The 19,025-nt window shown below is 34.1% G+C and overlaps 1 protein-coding gene across 1 annotated transcript in view; it reads left to right on the top strand.

The window, feature by feature from the left end:
* Window positions 1-19,025, top strand: part of PROS1 (protein S) — a 64,403-nt gene that overhangs the window by 22,435 nt on the left and 22,943 nt on the right. Inside the window, exons 2-7 of the mRNA XM_080824186.1 lie at window positions 2,964-3,121; window positions 6,250-6,274; window positions 11,644-11,730; window positions 14,133-14,255; window positions 14,355-14,486; window positions 17,395-17,520. Coding sequence (XP_080680312.1) covers window positions 2,964-3,121; window positions 6,250-6,274; window positions 11,644-11,730; window positions 14,133-14,255; window positions 14,355-14,486; window positions 17,395-17,520 — 651 coding nt within the window. The remainder of the gene's footprint in view (window positions 1-2,963; window positions 3,122-6,249; window positions 6,275-11,643; window positions 11,731-14,132; window positions 14,256-14,354; window positions 14,487-17,394; window positions 17,521-19,025) is intronic.

Here is a 19,025-nt window from a genome sequence, read left to right as displayed (position 1 = left end):
CCTTGCCAATCTAAAACATTATTGGCTTGAACCTAGATGAAATAAAACATAAGCATTCAAATTTAGACAAAATTAGGTTTTTTAACTTCATTATCTTTTAGGGTAGAGGTGTGAGAGTTTTCCTTTTTAAGATTCCTCTAATCAGTGGAGAAAATGAAACCTCTGTTTTTTGAGAAACAGCAAATAGTAATCTGTACATTGGGATCTGTACATTGGGATCTAAGTCCTAATTTTGCTATTCCTTATAATTTAGGGCAACTATCCTGCAGGCTCTTTATGTGCGTTTTATCTTCTATAAAATGATGGAGGCGATTTTGTTTTCTTCTATAAAGTTATGTGAGCATTCCTCTAAATGTCTGCCTTAGTTCTCTCTGGATACTTGAGAATTTCCTCTTTTGCAGTGTGAATATTGTTTGTGTTATCAAACATGGTCTGTGTCCTGCAGTGGTCACTTGTAGGGGGAGAGATATACTTAAATGTCAATATTAAGATCTAAATTCCAAAACTTAATATTCCATAAGAAAGAAATGCAAAAGAGTGATGTTAATGGTTAGTTTTCTAAGTGCATTTGACATTGATTTTTTTTGTTATTGCATCACTGTATTTATCTTTCAGAGAAAGATGTTATTGTTTTCCCCAGAAAGATACATATTTGCTTTGAGGTTCAGAAGGGTTCAGTTTTTGCTATATTTATTATAAAGTAGCATCCTTAAAACTACTTCAAATAAATGAGATAACTGACCATGTCAGATTCTTCCACTGTGGATAGGGCTATCATTTATCAGTCAGTAACACGTTTGACAGGTAATGTGCTCACAGAACAACATCTGTTGGACACACAGAGCCTTGATTTAATCTTGATCTTAGTAATGAACAGAGATAAAGATGGTAAGACATAGGGTTAAAAATATAACCTGAACACTATTTAGTTAGTCATCACATTTAAACTTCTGTTTTGGCAAGTAGGAGAAATAAAATAACATTACTTACTACACTTTTGAAAGATGTTCAGTTATTCAGCTAATAATTATGGTGACTTGATTAATTAGTCCTTTTGCTTTTTTTTTTCTTCCTTCTATTGTCATCTTTTTTCCAGGTAATAAGATAAAAAAGAGAAAAACAGATTTATCTGTTTATATTACTTGATTATCTTAGTGAAAGCACTATTGTGGTTTAAACCAGGATTTAAAATTTTTTTTAGGTTTTATTTTTGCTTTTAAAAAGTTTCATTAAAAATTATGTTGTTAAAAAAAATAATGTTGTTTACATGCTAAAACGATAAAGCCAAAGCTTCATACTGTCCATTCTTTTCTTCAAACATAATTGCAATCAGTAGTTTGAGTGTCTTTCCAAACTATTTTCTGTGTATCTGTCCACATGATATTTACATATCTACAAGTATGCCTGATATACATAGGGTTATGTGATAGTATGACATTCTACAATTTTAATTTTTAATTTAATAATATATTTTGAAGATCTTTGATAGAGGAATATATTCCCTCTCTTTGATAGGTGCATATTATCCCACACTACAAATGTATTATAGTTTATTTTTCCATTCGCTTCTTGAGAGTTATTTAGATTGTTTTTAATTTTTTGATATTGCAGTTTTTCAACAAACATTCTATATACACCTTTTCCAGCACAGGTACATATCTGCACGACATCCTCAGAAGCAGAATTGTTGAATTGAAGAGTATATGTGCCTTAAATTTTCAGCTACTACCAGATAACCTTAAAATAATGCTTAGCAAAATATATTCCCACCACTGATATGCAAGAGTACTTGTTTCCCCTTACTATCTCCATTACTTGATGTTATCAGTCCTCGAGTTTGTGCACATTTAATGGGCAAAAATCTAGTTAAAAAATTTGTAGTGAACATCTTTTCACATGTTTATTGGCCATTTTTATTTTCCTCTTTAGTGATGTTTGTACGATTTTGATTATAGTGTTTTCTTTATATTATTTTGTATTTAATCTTGCACACATTATTATTATTCATTGGCTTATTATTGTTGTTGTTATTGTTTTAATTTGCAAAAGTTGTTTATACATTTTTTAAAAGATTTTATTTATTTATTTGACAGAATGAGATCAGAAGTAGGCAGAGAGTCAGAGAAAGAGAGAGGAGGAAGCAGGCTCCCTGCCAAACATAGAGCCCAATGCGGGACTTGATCCCAGAACCCTGAGATCATGACCTGAGCCGAAGACAGAGGCTTAACCCACTGAGCCACCTAGGCCCTGTTTATACATTTTGAATGTAATCTTTTTCCAGTCTGTATCATGAAATGTTTTCTTCCAGCCTGTCACTTGATGTTGAACTTTGTAATTTTTGTTGTTGCTGCTTAGCTGTTTGAAATTCGTTATGCAGTCGATATTACCAATTTTTTTCTCTTTGCCTTCTGTATTTTGTGCTTTGCACATGATCTTCCTTTTCCCAAAGATCTTTATTTTCCCTTTGTGTGAATAAATCAAATGTTTTAGCTCATCAAGTATCTTTTAAATAGCTGATTAGGCTGTACTCCCACATTGCTCTATCTTTACAGAGGTCATGTGGTTTTCCAGTAAAATTGAGAAAGCTTATTACTCTAACTTTAAAGATGTGTGGTTATAACTTTTGATACAGTCGTTTCAGCATGCTGCTTTTTCCCAGTGTAGACATTATAAGGTAAACATTAAATATTGTCTGGTTTGCTTGGCCTCATGCGTGAACTTGAATGATTTGTGAAGATCATTATACAAGTGCTATAACTTGCCCACCAAGCCTGCTCTTTGAGTTGTTAATCAAAGTGCTTATGTATCTGCATATTTCTCTTCTCAATTTTCCTATACTAATTCTAAATATTATGCATTTCAGAATTAGACAATGATTTTAATTCTCACTTATTTAATAAAATACCATATTTTAGATGGACAAATGAAAAGCTTACTTATAAAAACTTATTTTTTTCCTTCAGTTTTGTCAAAGCAGGACGCTTCACAAGTCCTGGTTAGGAAACGCCGTGCAAATTCTATGTTTGAAGAAACCAAAAAGGGTAATCTTGAAAGAGAATGCATTGAAGAATTATGCAATAAAGAAGAAGCCAGGGAAATCTTTGAAAATGACCCTGAAACGGTGAGAATGAATGAAATCTAGTAAGTTAGCATACCTAGACATACAATGAAAGACTGAACATTTCCAGCTTGAGTCTGTGTTCCCTTGTGTTCCTTTTTAAAATTAATGATTGTGTATATTTCCTTCTACATGTAACCACTGAAGCATTTCAGAAGAAAGTAACTTCAGAGAAAAGTGGGCTTGTTAGGAAGGTACTACTGCCAAAGCATTATGCACTAGCCGAACTATAATTTGGGTATACTTCATTATCAGCAAGTTGTCTTGACCTCATGGTTTGCAAATACTTTTTTTCCCAATTGGAATTTGGTAGTATTAGGTAGATGGAGAAGAAGGTATCTCAAGTATAATGTGTGTCTGTGTGTGTGTGTGTGTGTGTGTGTGTGTGTGACTGTATTATCACTGTACCTCATTAAATTTCTCTGTTGGCATTTTTAACCAAGCTTTAGAAGACATTGCTATCTAATCCAGAGCTTGGTACATCATAGGTACTCAGTGATTGCTTACTAAAGAATTCATTATAGTGCTGTATTCCCGAAGTAGATTTTTTTTCCATAAAGCCTTGGGAAGTTTCCTGAACCCACTTAATATGATCACTAATTCCTGGGGTTAGAATTTATATATTTAATGTATAAATTTTTCCAAGTTAGTCTAGAAGAATTTAATCATAAAAACCACTAAATATCATACAGAAACATGGGACCCCAGACCTTATCTTTAGTCTCCTAATTTTCCTAGGGAAGGATGTTTTCTAATACGCCCTGTGGAAAACAGGATTATAAACAGTGCCTCTAAAAATTAGGATGAAGATGACCTTGAGAATTCAAATCTGATAACCTTCAGGGTTACTTCAGATATTTTTCCTGACATGAACTATGTAACCCAAAGGAAATGAGGAAGAAAGCAAATACAAAGTAGCTCCTTTAGCTCGCCATGGCTTCTGGGACCATGAGACTAGATGAAAGATAATGAGCAGGAACATTTGTCTATAGTTAGAGAACTTGCTCAAGACAGTAACAACTTGTGTTCTCCAGAGTTCCTCTTTAATCCTTTTCTCTCTACTGAGGTTCAAAGAATATTTTTTCCAAGGCACCAAAGAATTAATACTCTGCAGGATTGAGTGAGTTTTGTGGCTTTTTGTGGATAAGCAATTGACAAGACAAAATATTTTATTATTTCACAATATATAGCAGATTAGTACTCTTATTGTGTAGGATACATATATATGTTATATATGTTATATATATCATATATACTATATATATAATATATATACACACATTATAATACAGTATAATATAATATATATATTATATTATATATAGAAATTTAAATATGTACCATAGGAGTCAGAACAGTATGATAAACCCCCATATACCTCCCCAGACTTAAGCAATTATCAGCAATTACCATTCTTGTTTTGCCTATTCTCAACCCCACCCAGTTTTAGTTTTGTTTCACTGGATCATTTAAGGCAAGCCTACATCCCTAAGATATCATATTCTTACGTAGCCCGTAAATACCTGAGTATATATTTCTAACATTGTAGGTATGTTCTTGTAGCTTAGCCACTGAATGGCAAATGAAGAGTGAGGTAGAAGACCATAGTGGAGAGGAGGGAAAGTAGTGGAGAAGGGAAACTCATTTATTTGCTTCCTCCCCTTCACTTTTTGACATTTGTCTCATATACAAAAGAGAAAGATGACAGAGGGAGTAAAGAAAACATGGGAGAAATGAAAGGCAAGGGAAAAATAAACATTTGTGACTGCTTCTCATTTTTTTTTTTAAGATTTTATTTATTTATTTGAGAGAGAGAGTGAGAGAGAGCATGAATGGAGGAGGGGGTCGGAGGGAGAGGCGGATGGAGAGGGAGAAGCAGACTCCCTGCTGAGTGGGGTGCCTGACATGGGACTGGATCCCAGGACCCAGAGACCATGACACAAGCTGAAGGCAGACGCCCAACCAACTGAGCCATGCAGGTGCCCCTGCTTCTCATTTTCTATCCTGCCCCATCCTCTCCCTGTCCACATCCCTAATATCCTAGTCCACACTCCCTGCTGTCCCTAATATCTAACTTTCACATTCATATCGTCTCCTTTTGAACCCATTCATTGTTGCTTGTCTTCCTGGCTTTTGTTCTGTAGAAGAAAACACCACTGTTCGAATTACCGGGTGGGAGATCCCACCTTTATAAATGAGTAGACAACTGTTGTTTAGGCTGATATGTGAGAGGAGGCAAGAGTGACTTTGGCTCTGTACTGGATGAAGTATATTCCTTACTTGAGTATGTTTTTATGTAGAAACACTGGTTTCTTGTGAGGTATTCTTGTGTTATTAATGTTACACATTAGATATATTATGGCCTAAGAAGGCTTTGGGGAACCAGCCTGAGAACCTTACCTTCAGAAATCACATTTTAACATTTTTCTCCCTTTGGAAAAGTACATTCCTTAGTCCAAATTACTGATTTTCAGACAAACTTTTGGTACAAAACCAATTTATAATAAGGTATTACATGTACATAAGATGCTAAAAGATGAATGTTCAGTTTAATTCACTTCAAATTATGTCACTTCTATTCAACATTAAATGTGACATATGTAATCAGAATGACATGAAATGTGTCAAATGGGTATCTGATCTTTTTTTTCCATTTTATTTTATATTATTTCTTTTCAGTGTTCCAAAATTCATTGTTTATGCACCACACCCAGTGCTCCATGCAATATGTGCCCTCCATAATACCCACCACCAGGCTCACCCATCCCCCCACTCCCCCTCCCCTCCAAAACCGTCAGGTATCTGATCATTATGGAAAAATTAAAGAATTTACAAATAGAGAGTATATATTGCATGTAACATCTTTAGTAGAACCTGTTTTCAGATTAGAAGCTTTTGTTACATGATTTTATTGCTCAATATTGATTTAAGCTCAGTGTCATGTTGGCTTAATGTTATTAGTTATCTACTCCTGGCATATTTTAGTATAGCAAGAATATTGTAATGTGGAAATGATAATTATATGTAATATATTTGTATATTTAATATAAAACACATTATAAAATTAAGTTTTAACTATTTAGTGAAATTTAGGCTTGCTAAAATACATTTTGTCTTTTCTTTCTTTCTAGGATTATTTTTATCCAAAATATTTAGGTAAGTTCAAAGAATCTCAAGCATATAATCATAGAAATAGAAGGGAATTTAGATTTGATCAAGTCCAATCTTTCACTCATCTGTTCCATCCAATTTAATTAGCCTTGGGCATAAGAGTTCATTTTATATGCAGTCTTGCTGTCCTTTTATTTAAGGACATGTAAACAAATTTGAAATGGTTCTTTAATTACTGTCTGGCATTTTAATTTTTAGTCTTTTTCATTCTCTTGACTTTGCCATAAAGGTCCATGGGCTGATGATAAATTATATGTAAGTATCAGGACACTCTTTAGAAGCATATGGTTGTCATGGGTTATCTTCTTAATATTGGTATATAATTAACATATGACATTGTATTAGTTTCATGTATACAACATAATATTTAATATATGTATGTATATATTGCAAAATGACCATCGAGTAAGTCTAGTTAACATGTCACCACACATAGTTACAATTTCTTTTTCCTGTGATGAAAACTTGTAAGATCTACTTTCTTAGCAACTTTCAAATATACAATACAGTATTATTAACTATAGTCACCATCCTATACATTATACCACAAGACTTGTTTACTTTATAACTGGAATTTATGGATTATGTTTTAATGAAAGAAAATAATCTCTACACTCTTCAGAGCTTATGACATAAATCATCATAATTAAAGTGGAGAAAAGATAGAATGTCAAGACTGTTTTAGCTTCTCAGTTTTAGGTAGGGATTTAAATATTTTATAGAAAAGATATTTGGCTATTAAAAATTAAAAGCTTGCATTAAAAAATATAGTATTAATCCTTGTTTCTTAGGTCCATGTATTGAAGCTGTGTTTTTGTGGACATCAGCACTCAAGAAGTATATACCTTTGATCACATAGTACATTTGGATAAAGATAAATAGCTTTTTAATACAACATTATGTATTTTGGGAAAGTTCCTTAGATAAAATACTTTCTTCTTCTTTTCTCCTTCTCAATTTCCTCTTTTCTGGCTCTACTCAACTTTCTTTTCTCTTCGCTTGTCTTCTTTGGCAGCATGGTTGAATAACCAAGTACAAAAAAACAAAAAAAGAAAACCAAAAGCCAAAAACCAAAAACAAAACCTGTAAGATGTGGGCTCTACTCCCAGATCTAAAAATTTCTACTGTGTCAGGTTAAACAAGTTATTTTGCTTTTCAGGTTCTTATTTAAATGTGCGCTATAATTATATTTTCTAACTTCGGACCTGTTGGGAACACCAGATAAGTATATTTATGTAGATAGGTTTTTTTTTTTCACTTTACATTTCTCTTCAAATGTAAAGTATTATTATTTAACCAACCCTTAATTTAAAACAAAACTTTACTTTATATCATTTTTACTTTTTGACTCACAATTTATATTTTGGTCTTTACTTATGTATAGGCATTTGCAATGAATTCCACTGTTGAAAACAAAAAAACAAAACTCTACCTAACTTAAACTTTTATGTCGTTTGATGTGTATATTCTATAGGCCAATGGCCCTAATTGGGGGGAAAAACTTTATGATCCTGTCCTTGGCAAACCTAACATAATTTTACTAGTTACCATAACTTATTCAGGAATCTCCTTACAGTGAGATAAGACCACCCAAGAACTTAGATCACTAACACCACACAGTGGGCAGTGTTAGATTTGGAGTTTCAGGGGTTAGAAAGTGCTTCAGTTTATCCACATACCGTATGTACTGCATTGGAAACATGGAATTTGGTAAAAAATACTGTGGATTTCATCACACAAATGTTAAGTTTTTAAGTTCTGTTCTTTCTTTAGAAAATAGAATGAATAACCCTACTATTTATGAGAGCCTTTTAAATATCATCTGATAGAGTGGATTTTTATATTAATGGAAGAGAAACTTCTTTGGAAAATGTTCAGTTCTGAGCCTAAATATAAACATTAGAAATAAATTTTAGTTTCTGGTTCTTCCTAAGTCAATTAATTAGCCCAGACTGCTGACTCCTTCCTTCTCTTAAAATCATCTCAGGAGAAACATTGGCATTCTAGGCACTAATGATAACAAAATAAAATGAAAAACCGCAAGAAATGTGAGAAATCCATGAATAAACTGAAGGCTGGCTTGACCTAATATGTGTGTGTGGAAAGTTGGGTGCTGACTGCTGAGGTAACAGTAAGAGGACAGTTTGGAGTATTTAAGAAATTACCTAAACATACAAATCAAGAAAAGGTTTAAAAAAGTACAATATTGCAAACTCTTAGCAGCAAAAAATAAGGAAATAACAAAAATAGGGATAGAAATAAGTTAAAAAGAAAACAAAAGATTCATAAAAGCAAAATGTCATTCTTTGAAAAGGTTAGTAAGTTAGACTCACCTCTAGTAAGAATAATTAAGAAAAAAGAAAAAGAGAGAAAAACGAAATGCCAAAACATGAAGTGTAGGATAAAAAGAAGAAATACTATAAGCCCAACATAGATTGAATTTATAATGGTAAAATAAAGATAATCATAAAATAAAGTATAATCACAAAATAATAAAAATAGCTGTACCAAAATATATTTGGAAACTTGATAAAAGGGATACATTCCCAGAAAAATATATAACACTATAATTTTATAGGAAGAAGTTGATAACTTGGTTACAAGTAATTACTAAATCAGCAAAACCTCAGTCAAAGCCCTCTTCCATGGTGCCCCTCAAATTCAAACCCAGATGTTATACAAATAACTTCTTCTAAATTAAAAACAAATGTTGTTTTCTCTTATAAAATTGTCCAAGAAGAGAGAATAAGGTTCTATGCTGTGAGCTTATTCAGAAAGTTTGAAGTAATCTTGATTCCAAAATCAGGTAAGAACGATACAAGAAAATAAAAATAAAATTCCTTTTTAATTATAAATTAATTCTAAATAAAATGATATCCAATCTAATCTAAAGTGTATTAAAATAATATCATAAAGAAGTAGGGTTTATTACAGAAATACAGGGATGGTTTAATATCAGAAAATCTATCAATTTAATTATCCACATAAAGAGTATATTATTACCTCAGTTCATACAGAAAAAGCAGTTGATAAAATTCGGCATTTAATTATAAAAACTTTTTGCAAACTGTGATTATAGGAGAATTTTCTGAGCTTGATAAAGGTTATACAGAACAACCATACAATTTACAAATTTTGATACTTTTGTCCAGGACCAATACTACCATAGATAAATGCCCTGGAAACAAAAATTTTTTAAATGACATAAGGAGGGGCACCTGGGTGGCTCAGTGGGTTAAAGCCTCTGCCTTCAGCTCAGGTCATGATCTCAGGGTCCTGGGATTGAGCCCCACATCGGGCTCTCTGCTCAGCCGGGAGCCTGCTTCCTCCTCTCTCTCTGCCTGCCTCTCTGCCTACTTGTGATCTCTGTCTGTCAAATAAATAAATAAAAATCTTTAATAATAAATGACATAAGGTATGCTCCATCTCACTAGAACTCAGAAAAACAATATGAAATATCACTTACTTGCCTATTGTGGCATAAATTAGAAAGCCAAGGTACAGAAATTCTTAAGCTGTGTGGTGGAAATGCACCTCTGGAGGTGCATTGGAGAGCCACTAAGTATGTGCCTATCTAATGATCCCACAATTCTTGAAACCCCTGGGTATCTATTTCTTATGCATGTACTAATGAGTCACACATGAAGATATCCATTGCAGTGCAACTTGTAGAGGTGGGATGTTGGGGGCAATCTAAGTATCTTTCATGGGTAGAGGAGATTATAAAAATGGTGGTTGCTTGCAATGGAGTGAAGTTTAGCAAGCAAAAAATTAGAAGCAATAACTTATATGCAGCAGCATGGAGTGATCATAAACATAGTGCCTCCTTGCTCCCTGAATTTGGATGTACCCTGGGATAGCCTTGATCAGTAGACTCTGGAGGTGACAAAATGCCTCTTCATTGGTCTGGCAGTCTCTGCTTTCTTCCTCCTGGAAGCCAGCTGCCATGAAAGAAGTGCCGCGTTAGGACCAGCATGCTAAAAGAAACTCAACCACATTGAGAAGTCCTGAATTATGACCACATGGGAAGAGAGAGATGTCAGCCATGTGAGTGAAAAGCCATCTAAGGGCACCTGGGTGGCTCAGTTGGTTAGGCAACTGCTTTTGGCTCAGGTCATGATCCCAGAGTCACGGGATCGAGCCCTGCATCAGGCTCCCAGCTCCATGGGGAGTATGCTTCTCCCTCTGACCTACTCCCCTCTCATGCTCTCTCTCACGCTCTCTCTCTCTCTCTCTCAAATAAATAAATAAAATCTTAAAAAAAAAAAGAAAAGAAAAGCCATCTGAGAGGTGGATCTTCCAATCTCAGCGGCCCTGGCTGACTCTATGTGTAACAGAGACAAACAGCCCAACTAAACCCTTTCTAATATTTGACCCACAGATTGTGAACAAGGAGGGATTACTTGAGGTTCTAATTTTGGGGGTTGTTACTCAGCAAAAGTTAATCAAAATACCATTTCTTTAGTAAGTTGTGATTAGCTGTACAATGAAATGAGAAATAGATATAGATACAAATAAAAATAATGTTGTCTTCAGAGACTATTAAGAAATGTTGTTGACACTAAATGTCTCCTACTTAAAGTATGTAAGTATTTATCTGTTACTTCAGCTGTTTTTGCTGCCAAATTGCTAGATCTAATTTCAGAGTTATAGTGAGAAATAAAATGAAGTAGACCTACTTTGTAATATTGAGGCATTATACAAATATTATTATATTAGTCTCTATACAACACTGAGAGAATTAGAAGTTGCCTGCAGCAGCCAGAAACACTAACTTAATCTATTGACTTAATTATAGACACTTTTAAATATTTTTTTAATTTATTTATTCGACAGAGCGAGAGATCACAAGCAGGCAGAGAGGGAGGGGAAACAGGTCTGCTGCTGAGCAGAGAGCCCGATGTGGGGCTCCATCCCAGGACCCTGAGATCATGACCTGAGCCAAAGGCAGAGGCTTAACCCACTGAGCCACCCAGGCTCCCCTAGACGCTTTTAAATTAGACTCTGGCCTACAGATACGGGGGTAACTCTAGGTCTCTGCTGCAGAGTGAAGAGCATAGATTTATTTGCCAATAAATTTTTCTGTTAATCTAAGATCTTTTTCATCCCTTGCTTTAAGATTCTTCTCCAAAAAGAAGCTCCCATAAACCTTTTTTTCATGACTCTGTATTTACTGGAATCTTGCTTGTAGAATATTTAAATTTTTAAAAATGTGGACAGAAACATTTAGGGATGACGTTTTGAATGCCAAATCCTGTCAATCCCCAGGATTTGGATAATTTCTACCTCCACCATGATTTCAGAGGAAGTAAGTGTATCTACTCTAAAAAGACTACATTTACTTGTACTTACAGGTTGTCTTGGCTCTTTCCGAGCTGGGTTGTTCACTGCTGCACGTCAGTCCACTGAAGCTCACCCTGATCTGCGGAGCTGTGTCACTGGTAAACACCTCTACCATCTATTTAAAAAATAAATAAATAAATAAAGCAGAGTAAAACCCTGCAAGTAAATAATATATACCATGTAAATATAACTAATGTTTAAAATCAACAAATGAGCCCTAGAAGAGTTGTGTGCGCAGCAAGGAGATAGTCTCAAAATAGTTTGAAAGAATGCGTTTTTTTTTTTTTCTCCAAATGTAAATGCTGCTCTTTTACTCCAAATAAATATTCCATCTGATGTTTAAGTTGAACAGTGTTCCTTGTTTACTAAGCTTTAGGTAATCAACTTCAGCATTTTATTTCTGACAGCTTTATTTTGGATGTTGTTGTGTAATCATGTATAAGTGGAGCCAGGCTTATTCTTCTAAGTTTTGGCACCAATCATATATATGTGAAACATTAAAATATCACATTAGCCTTCTCCCTCTGAAGTTCATATAGCGCCTTGTGATAACTCTGGTAGATTATTTATCTCTAATTTCCCGGGTGAGAGTCAAAGACAAAAAGGTGAAATTGCAACATGTAAATTGGGATATCTGTCTAGTGAATATTTTACATGTGACATTGGCATTATCTAAATATTCATGTATCTGAATTTTCTCTAACTTTAAGTCGGTTGTAATTATACAAGTAAAATAGTTTGCCTGAACACATATATTTAATCCATACTTTATTTTTTAATTTACCAGAGGATATGAAAGTAATGTTTTTAAAGATTTTATTTATTTATTTGGTAGAGAGATAGAGAGAGGGAATACAAGAAGGGGGAGCAGCAGGCAGAGGGAGAAACAGGCTCCCCGCCGAGCAGGGAACCCTATGAGGGACTCAGTCCCTCAAACCCTGGGATTATGACCTGAGCCAAAGGCAGACGCTTAGTCGCCTGAGCCACCCAGGTATCCTGGATATAAAAATAATTTGATAATTTGCTGATTAGCCTGTCTTCTAGAATTTTAACTAATACCTGATTTATTGCCACTTTTCAAAAACTTGATTTTTTGAGAATATTTGTTGAAAAATTTGGCAATTAGTTTTAGTTTAGTTTTAAAAACTTTTTTTTTTTTTTTTAACATGTAACAGAAAATTCCTCAGGCTAATTTAAGCAAACCAGAATGTGTTGGAAGGAATTTGCAGAGTAAAGTAGGAAGGCTTGAGAAACAGTTGTGGAAATGTGCAGGAACCAAGGGACCATTGCAGTGTCTAGTGAGGGTAGAGAGACCACAAATATACAACTGGGCATATCATTTAAGATGGTGGTAAAGTACTGTAACATTTTATGAAGGAAATGGCTTTCCCCTAGGAATCACCAGTTCTCTGCTACCTATTGTCCATTGTCTAGAAACTATTGTTTTATGTCTTTTGAGCAGAGTTGTATTTATTTAAGGCAGGAAGATGAATCTAGTTCATGTTACTTCATCTTAACCCAAATTGGAAGTCCCAAATTCTTTTTTCTGTTGACACCGAGTGGTTTTATTTGTTCTGCCTACCACATTGAATTGTTTTAAGGATCAAATATGATAATTTATATGAAAAAATAACAAATTACATTTGTAAATTTATACTGTATATGTTGTATATTTGTATATATTTGCAAATATAAAAGTAGTTCCCTTTTACAAAATAATTATAAAGATTTATCTAATGGACTTACTTTTTAAAAAAAATTTTATTTAAATTCCAATTAACCAACATACAAAACAATATGAGTTTCAGGTGCACAGTCTAGTGATTCAACACCTACATACAACACCCAGTGCTAGTCACAGCAAGTGCACCCCCTAATCCCCATGACCCATTCACTCATCCACCCCCACCTCCCCTCGGCCAACCTTCAGCCCATCCTGCATAGTTAAGAGTTGGCCTGGTGGGATGCCTGAATGACTAAGTTGGTTCAGTGTCTGCTCCAGTCACGATCCTAGGGTCCTGGGATCAAGTCCTGCAATCGGGCCTCTTGCTCAGCGGGGAGCGTGCCCACTGCTCTCCCTGCTTATGCATGCACTCTCTTTCTCTCTCTGAGAAATAAAGTCTTCAAGCAAAAAAAAAAAAAAAAAAAAAAAAAGCTGGCCTCTTGGTCTGCTTCTCTTTTTAGAAAAGAATGAAATCTTGCCATTTGTGACAATGTAGATGGAGCTAGAGAGTATTATGCTGAGCAAGGTAGGTCAGTCAGAGAAAGACAGGTACTATCTGATTTCACTCATATGTGGAGTTTGGGAAACAAGGCTGATGATCATAGAGGAAAACAATATTGGACTCACTTTTCTATGAAAAAGTATTATTTGAAGGAAGAAGTTATGATTTTTTTCATTGATTACAGTCTTCATGCACAGGATTTCTATTAAAGGGTACATAGTTCTTTTTTTACCATGGCATGTGGCAAAAATTAAATAGCTGTCTATCTCCTTCAGCCATTCCAGACCAATGTAGTCCTCTGCCATGCAATGAAGATGGGTACAAAAGCTGCAGAGATGGTCAAGCTACATTCACTTGCATCTGTAAACCAGGTTGGCAAGGAGACAAGTGTGAATATGGTATGTCTACTAAACCCACCTAACTCATCTGGATTGGCCTCCTAGAACTTTCTCCAGAGGCCTTATTGCTTTAAAAATAATTTATTTTTCCCTTCTTAGATATAAATGAATGCAAAGATCCCTCAAATGTAAATGGAGGTTGCAGCCAGATATGTGATAATACACCTGGAAGTTACCGCTGTTCCTGTAAAAGTGGTTTTTTTATGCTTTTAAATAAGAAGGACTGCAAAGGTAAGAGCAAGAAGGCATTTACTGTGTGAGAGCAAAGTTCAGTTAGTGGAATTTCCCCAGGAAATTCTTGGAACTCTCCAGTTGTAAGTGCTTGTAACAGATACAAATTATTACCCACCTTGAAGCCTTGTGATACTAGGGGATACTTGTGATACTAGCCTTTTAGTTTAATGTTCATGGATTATTTTGTTATAGAATTTTTCATATTGTATTTTATTATTTATTGAGTATTTTACTGTTTTGTTACTGTGTGTGTGTGTGTGTGTGTGTCTGTGTACGTTTGAATAAAGAATTTCATTAAAAGGGGATAAAGTGAAGTTTCAGTGCAGGTCCTTGCTCACTAGAGTCTTTGCAAAACCATTGTTTTTATTTTTTCCAGACATTCTAATATTATTTCCTTTATGCCATAAGATAAACAGCTATACAGAGTAATCCATCATAATCCTTAATAACCTCTTCCACTGTATTTCATATTTCCTTGTTAGATATATCTGTCAAATATCTAATATAAACCTTTCTTCTTACACCTTATCTCCTGTTGCAGTTTTGGGAAAGATGAACTATTTTCTTTCTTTTTATACATGTAAGATCCCATCATTGGTCATAACTAATTTTTTTTCTTCAGATTTGAATAATCCCTGTCAGTTTAGCTTTTCAATAAGTCATTTTACTAGTGTATTTCCTTTGTTTTTCGTTGTCCTTATGTTTCCCTCCAATTTTGACTTTTTTCCCTCTGCCTATTGTCCCTTCTATTTGATTATTTTAACTGCCACAATTAAAACTTCAAATATTTGTGCTATGTGTGGATGGCTAAAAATGAATTTTCCAGCCTGGAGTTAGGTTTTGCCTTTAGAAATTGTAAATAATTTTCTCCTCCCTCATTCCCTCCCTGTCTTCTTCCCTCTCTCCCTCCCTCCCTCCTTCCCTCCCTCCTTGTCCCTCTCCTTTTTGCTATGAGGTAGAAAAATATAATAAGTTAAATTGTAAAGTGTTCCTGTTCAACTCTAGTCATATCTACTTTGGGATTCAGTATGGGAATATGGGAAATCCCCATATTGAATTCATATTGAAGAGATGTTCTATCCCTCACTGTACTGTAGTGTTTAGTATAGTATAATTTACTATAATATTGTTTAAAGTGCAGTTAAATGACTTTAAAGTGGACTGCATTAACTAACAATTTCTCCTAAACCATTACCAATTTGTGACCATACATCTTTCCTATCTGCCTATTTGAAGGTCTGAGGTTTGAGGTTAGAAATTGAGAATACCACTACTGTTAGGACATATTATAGAAAACCGTCATAATGCAGGATACCATATGCATTCTATAAGCAAATAATACCCATTCATACTTCTGCATTTAGACACTTGAATGGTCTGTTCTTCTAAAGAAGTTGTGACTTATATTTTTAATTAAAAGCTATTTAATTCTTATCCATTGAGTTAATACACATGTATATAAATTATTACAAAAAAGTCCTTTTATACATAAGAATGTCCCCAATGACCATGACATATGTTCTTGTATACTTCATTTACACAGACTTTATCCATGAACTAGGTGATAGAAAAATATGTATACAACTATTACAATAGGGTCTTTGCCAAGATGTGGGTATTGCTTGAGATCAAGTTGCCAGTAATTGTCTACAAATGCAAGAATAAAACTTTTTGTCAGACATTAGATGTCAGTGTAGGGTAATAAAATCAATGTGCTACAACCTGAACTCATATGATTTAGATAGTTCTCTGCAGTATGCCTCAAACCAAATAATTTTAGTCATATGTTTTCACTTTCTTTTAAAATATGGCTTTTATAGCTCTTTTTTTAAATGAATATTTTATTTGATGTAACTGGAGATTCACATGCCATTGTAAGAAATTATAGAAAGAGATCCCATGTGCTCTTCTCAGTTTCCCCCAGTAGTAACATTTTATAACACTGCCCTTCAATATCACACCCAGGATATTGACATTGATACAGTCATGATATAGGATTCCCTTATACAGGAATTGATTCAGTTATTTCTGTTCATGCTTTTTAAAATAGAGTAATGCCTGAAATTTTGGTTATTAGTCTATGGAAAAATTAAACTCTCAATTTTATAGAGTAGAAAATATATTTTCCATTCTGAACTTGTCTGTCTCCAGCGAGTACAGATGAGAAAAGTTCACTAATAATTACATCTCCAGTGAACTATTTCTGCAACTTGTTTTTTCTCACAGATGCTTTCATCTAGTGACTAGTTGCAATTAGTATTTTGTTTCCTACTCTACCATGTAATATAATGTACATGTTAATATAATAAATACAATACATGCATCTGAAATTTCTGAATATTAATTTAACACTAAAATTTGTATTGGAATTCTGTAAATACTTAGAGACCTTCCTCTATTCTTTTTAAAATTTGAATCACTCTTGAATACTTCAGTCAATAATAATAGTATGCAGATTTAGCTACTGTCCATTTCCAAAGGAAAACATGGCTGATGAGTCACCTCATTTTTATTTTTTATATTTGTGATAATACAGAGTGAATCCACTTTCAAGAACATATTTCAAAAACATGTATTTAGGGATATATATTAAGAATATGGTGAATCTTTTCTCCCATTTCTTTGTGTAATGTAACTTGATAGATAAGAAAATAACTAAAGCCCTTTCCTTTTACATAACTCTGAAGAACAGAGCAACCATCAAATTCCCTATATGTTTGCATGAAGAAATCATGTTTAGTAAACTAAAACATGATGATAGACTTAAAATTTTGTTATTCCCAGGCCACTCTATTTTCTCATTATATATATTAAACTAGATGCAGGAAACATAAATCAAGCATCCTTTGCTATTATCCTCTGGTATGGGAGAAATATTTTTTTAATCTATTGGTTTCATTTATAGATGTGGATGAATGTTCTGTAATGCCAGACATTTGTGGCACAGCTGTGTGCAAGAACATCCCAGGAGACTTTGAATGCGAATGTGCTGAAGGCTACAGATACAATCCGGTACTAAAGGCTTGCGAAGGTAGAGTTGTGGTGGTGTCTGTCATTGTTGATGGTGGAGAGGGTGGGTTTGAGCCTTGGTTTGAGATTAGAAGCATTGGTTCTGTTTGATGTCCACAATCAGATTTCCTAAGAAGGCAAGTTCCATATACAGCGTGGCCAATTGGGGAATCATTGGCTTCCTTCCAGAGTAAAAGTATGTAAGACGCATGGTCTTTAGGTTTAGTCTTATGCACTCTGTTTGTCCTCTAAGCTACGTATGAATTGGAGACCTCCCATGTATGATAAAAGCAAAATAAACATATCTTCACATCGTTTAAATAATATTTAAAGATAAAAAGAATTTCAATCTGGAAGGAAAAACATACACATATAAAAGAAAGACAAGTTTAAAAATCACATGGATGTTACATGGATGGTTAGAAACCTTCAGTTTTATACCAAGCATTTTGATAATCTTCTGTGCATGTTTCTGTATGTCATTTATTCTTAAATAGGAAATGACATAGTTCTGTTATAATTAAATACATATAAAAAGGGGCACCTGGGTGGCTCAGTGGGTTAAAGCCGCTGCCTTCGGCTCAGGTCATGATCCCGGCGTCCTGGGATCGAGCCCCACATCGGGCTCTCTGCTCGGCAGGGAGCCTGCTTCCTCCCTTCTCTCTCTGCCTGCCTTTCTGCCTACTTGTGATCTGTCTGTCAAATAAAAAAAAAAAAAAACTTTAAATACATATAAAAAAATCTCATCATAATGAAATGATAACTGAGCTCTAGAAATTTAAAAAGTATTGATGAGTACTGTCAGCACCTGTGGATTTGGGAGAGCCCTTTGGATTCATTTGGCCAAAAGAGTGCTGCCAGGTGTGCATGTAACATGGAGGTATTGGGGGGCTTTAAAAAAAAAATCATAGATATATGCAAATTATTTCATATCCTTTAAATCTTAAAAACGTCAAGATAAATTTAATATCATGACTAAAACCAATCAAATCAATAGTGATTTTTCTAATATATCTATTATATACATATATTTATATATATAAAATGTACCTTTTTAACTATTCTTAAGGGTATAGTTCAGTGGCTCTAATTACTTTCACATGGTTATGGAGCCACTGCTCTCTGTTTCCAGAAGTTTTTCATCATCCCAAACAGAACTCTGTAACCATTAAGCAATAAATTTCCCCTCCTCCCTCTCCCAAACTCTAAACTATTTTCTGTCTCTATCTACTTTTTGGGAGATAACCTTTCATCTACTTTCTATCTGTATGAATTTGCCTAAATCAATAGTAATTTTAGAATAGTTTTTTAAAAAATATATCTGCTCCTGTTGATATTTTGATGTTTTACATTCTATGCACTCACCAAAAATATCCCCTCCATACAGCATTTCTGTTCTCACACAACTCCAGATAGAAATTACTATGGTAATATTCAGATTTAGTATTAGCCAACTTTATAATGTATATTATAGTTTTATTCAATGAAAGACAGGTTTTTTGAAAAAGATGTATATATGACACATAT

Source organism: Martes martes, assembly GCF_963455335.1.
Source record: "Martes martes genome assembly, chromosome: 1".
NCBI lineage: Eukaryota > Metazoa > Chordata > Mammalia > Carnivora > Mustelidae > Martes > Martes martes.
Note: the sequence above shows the minus strand (reverse complement) of the source record. Positions and strands in the feature narration are given on the sequence as shown.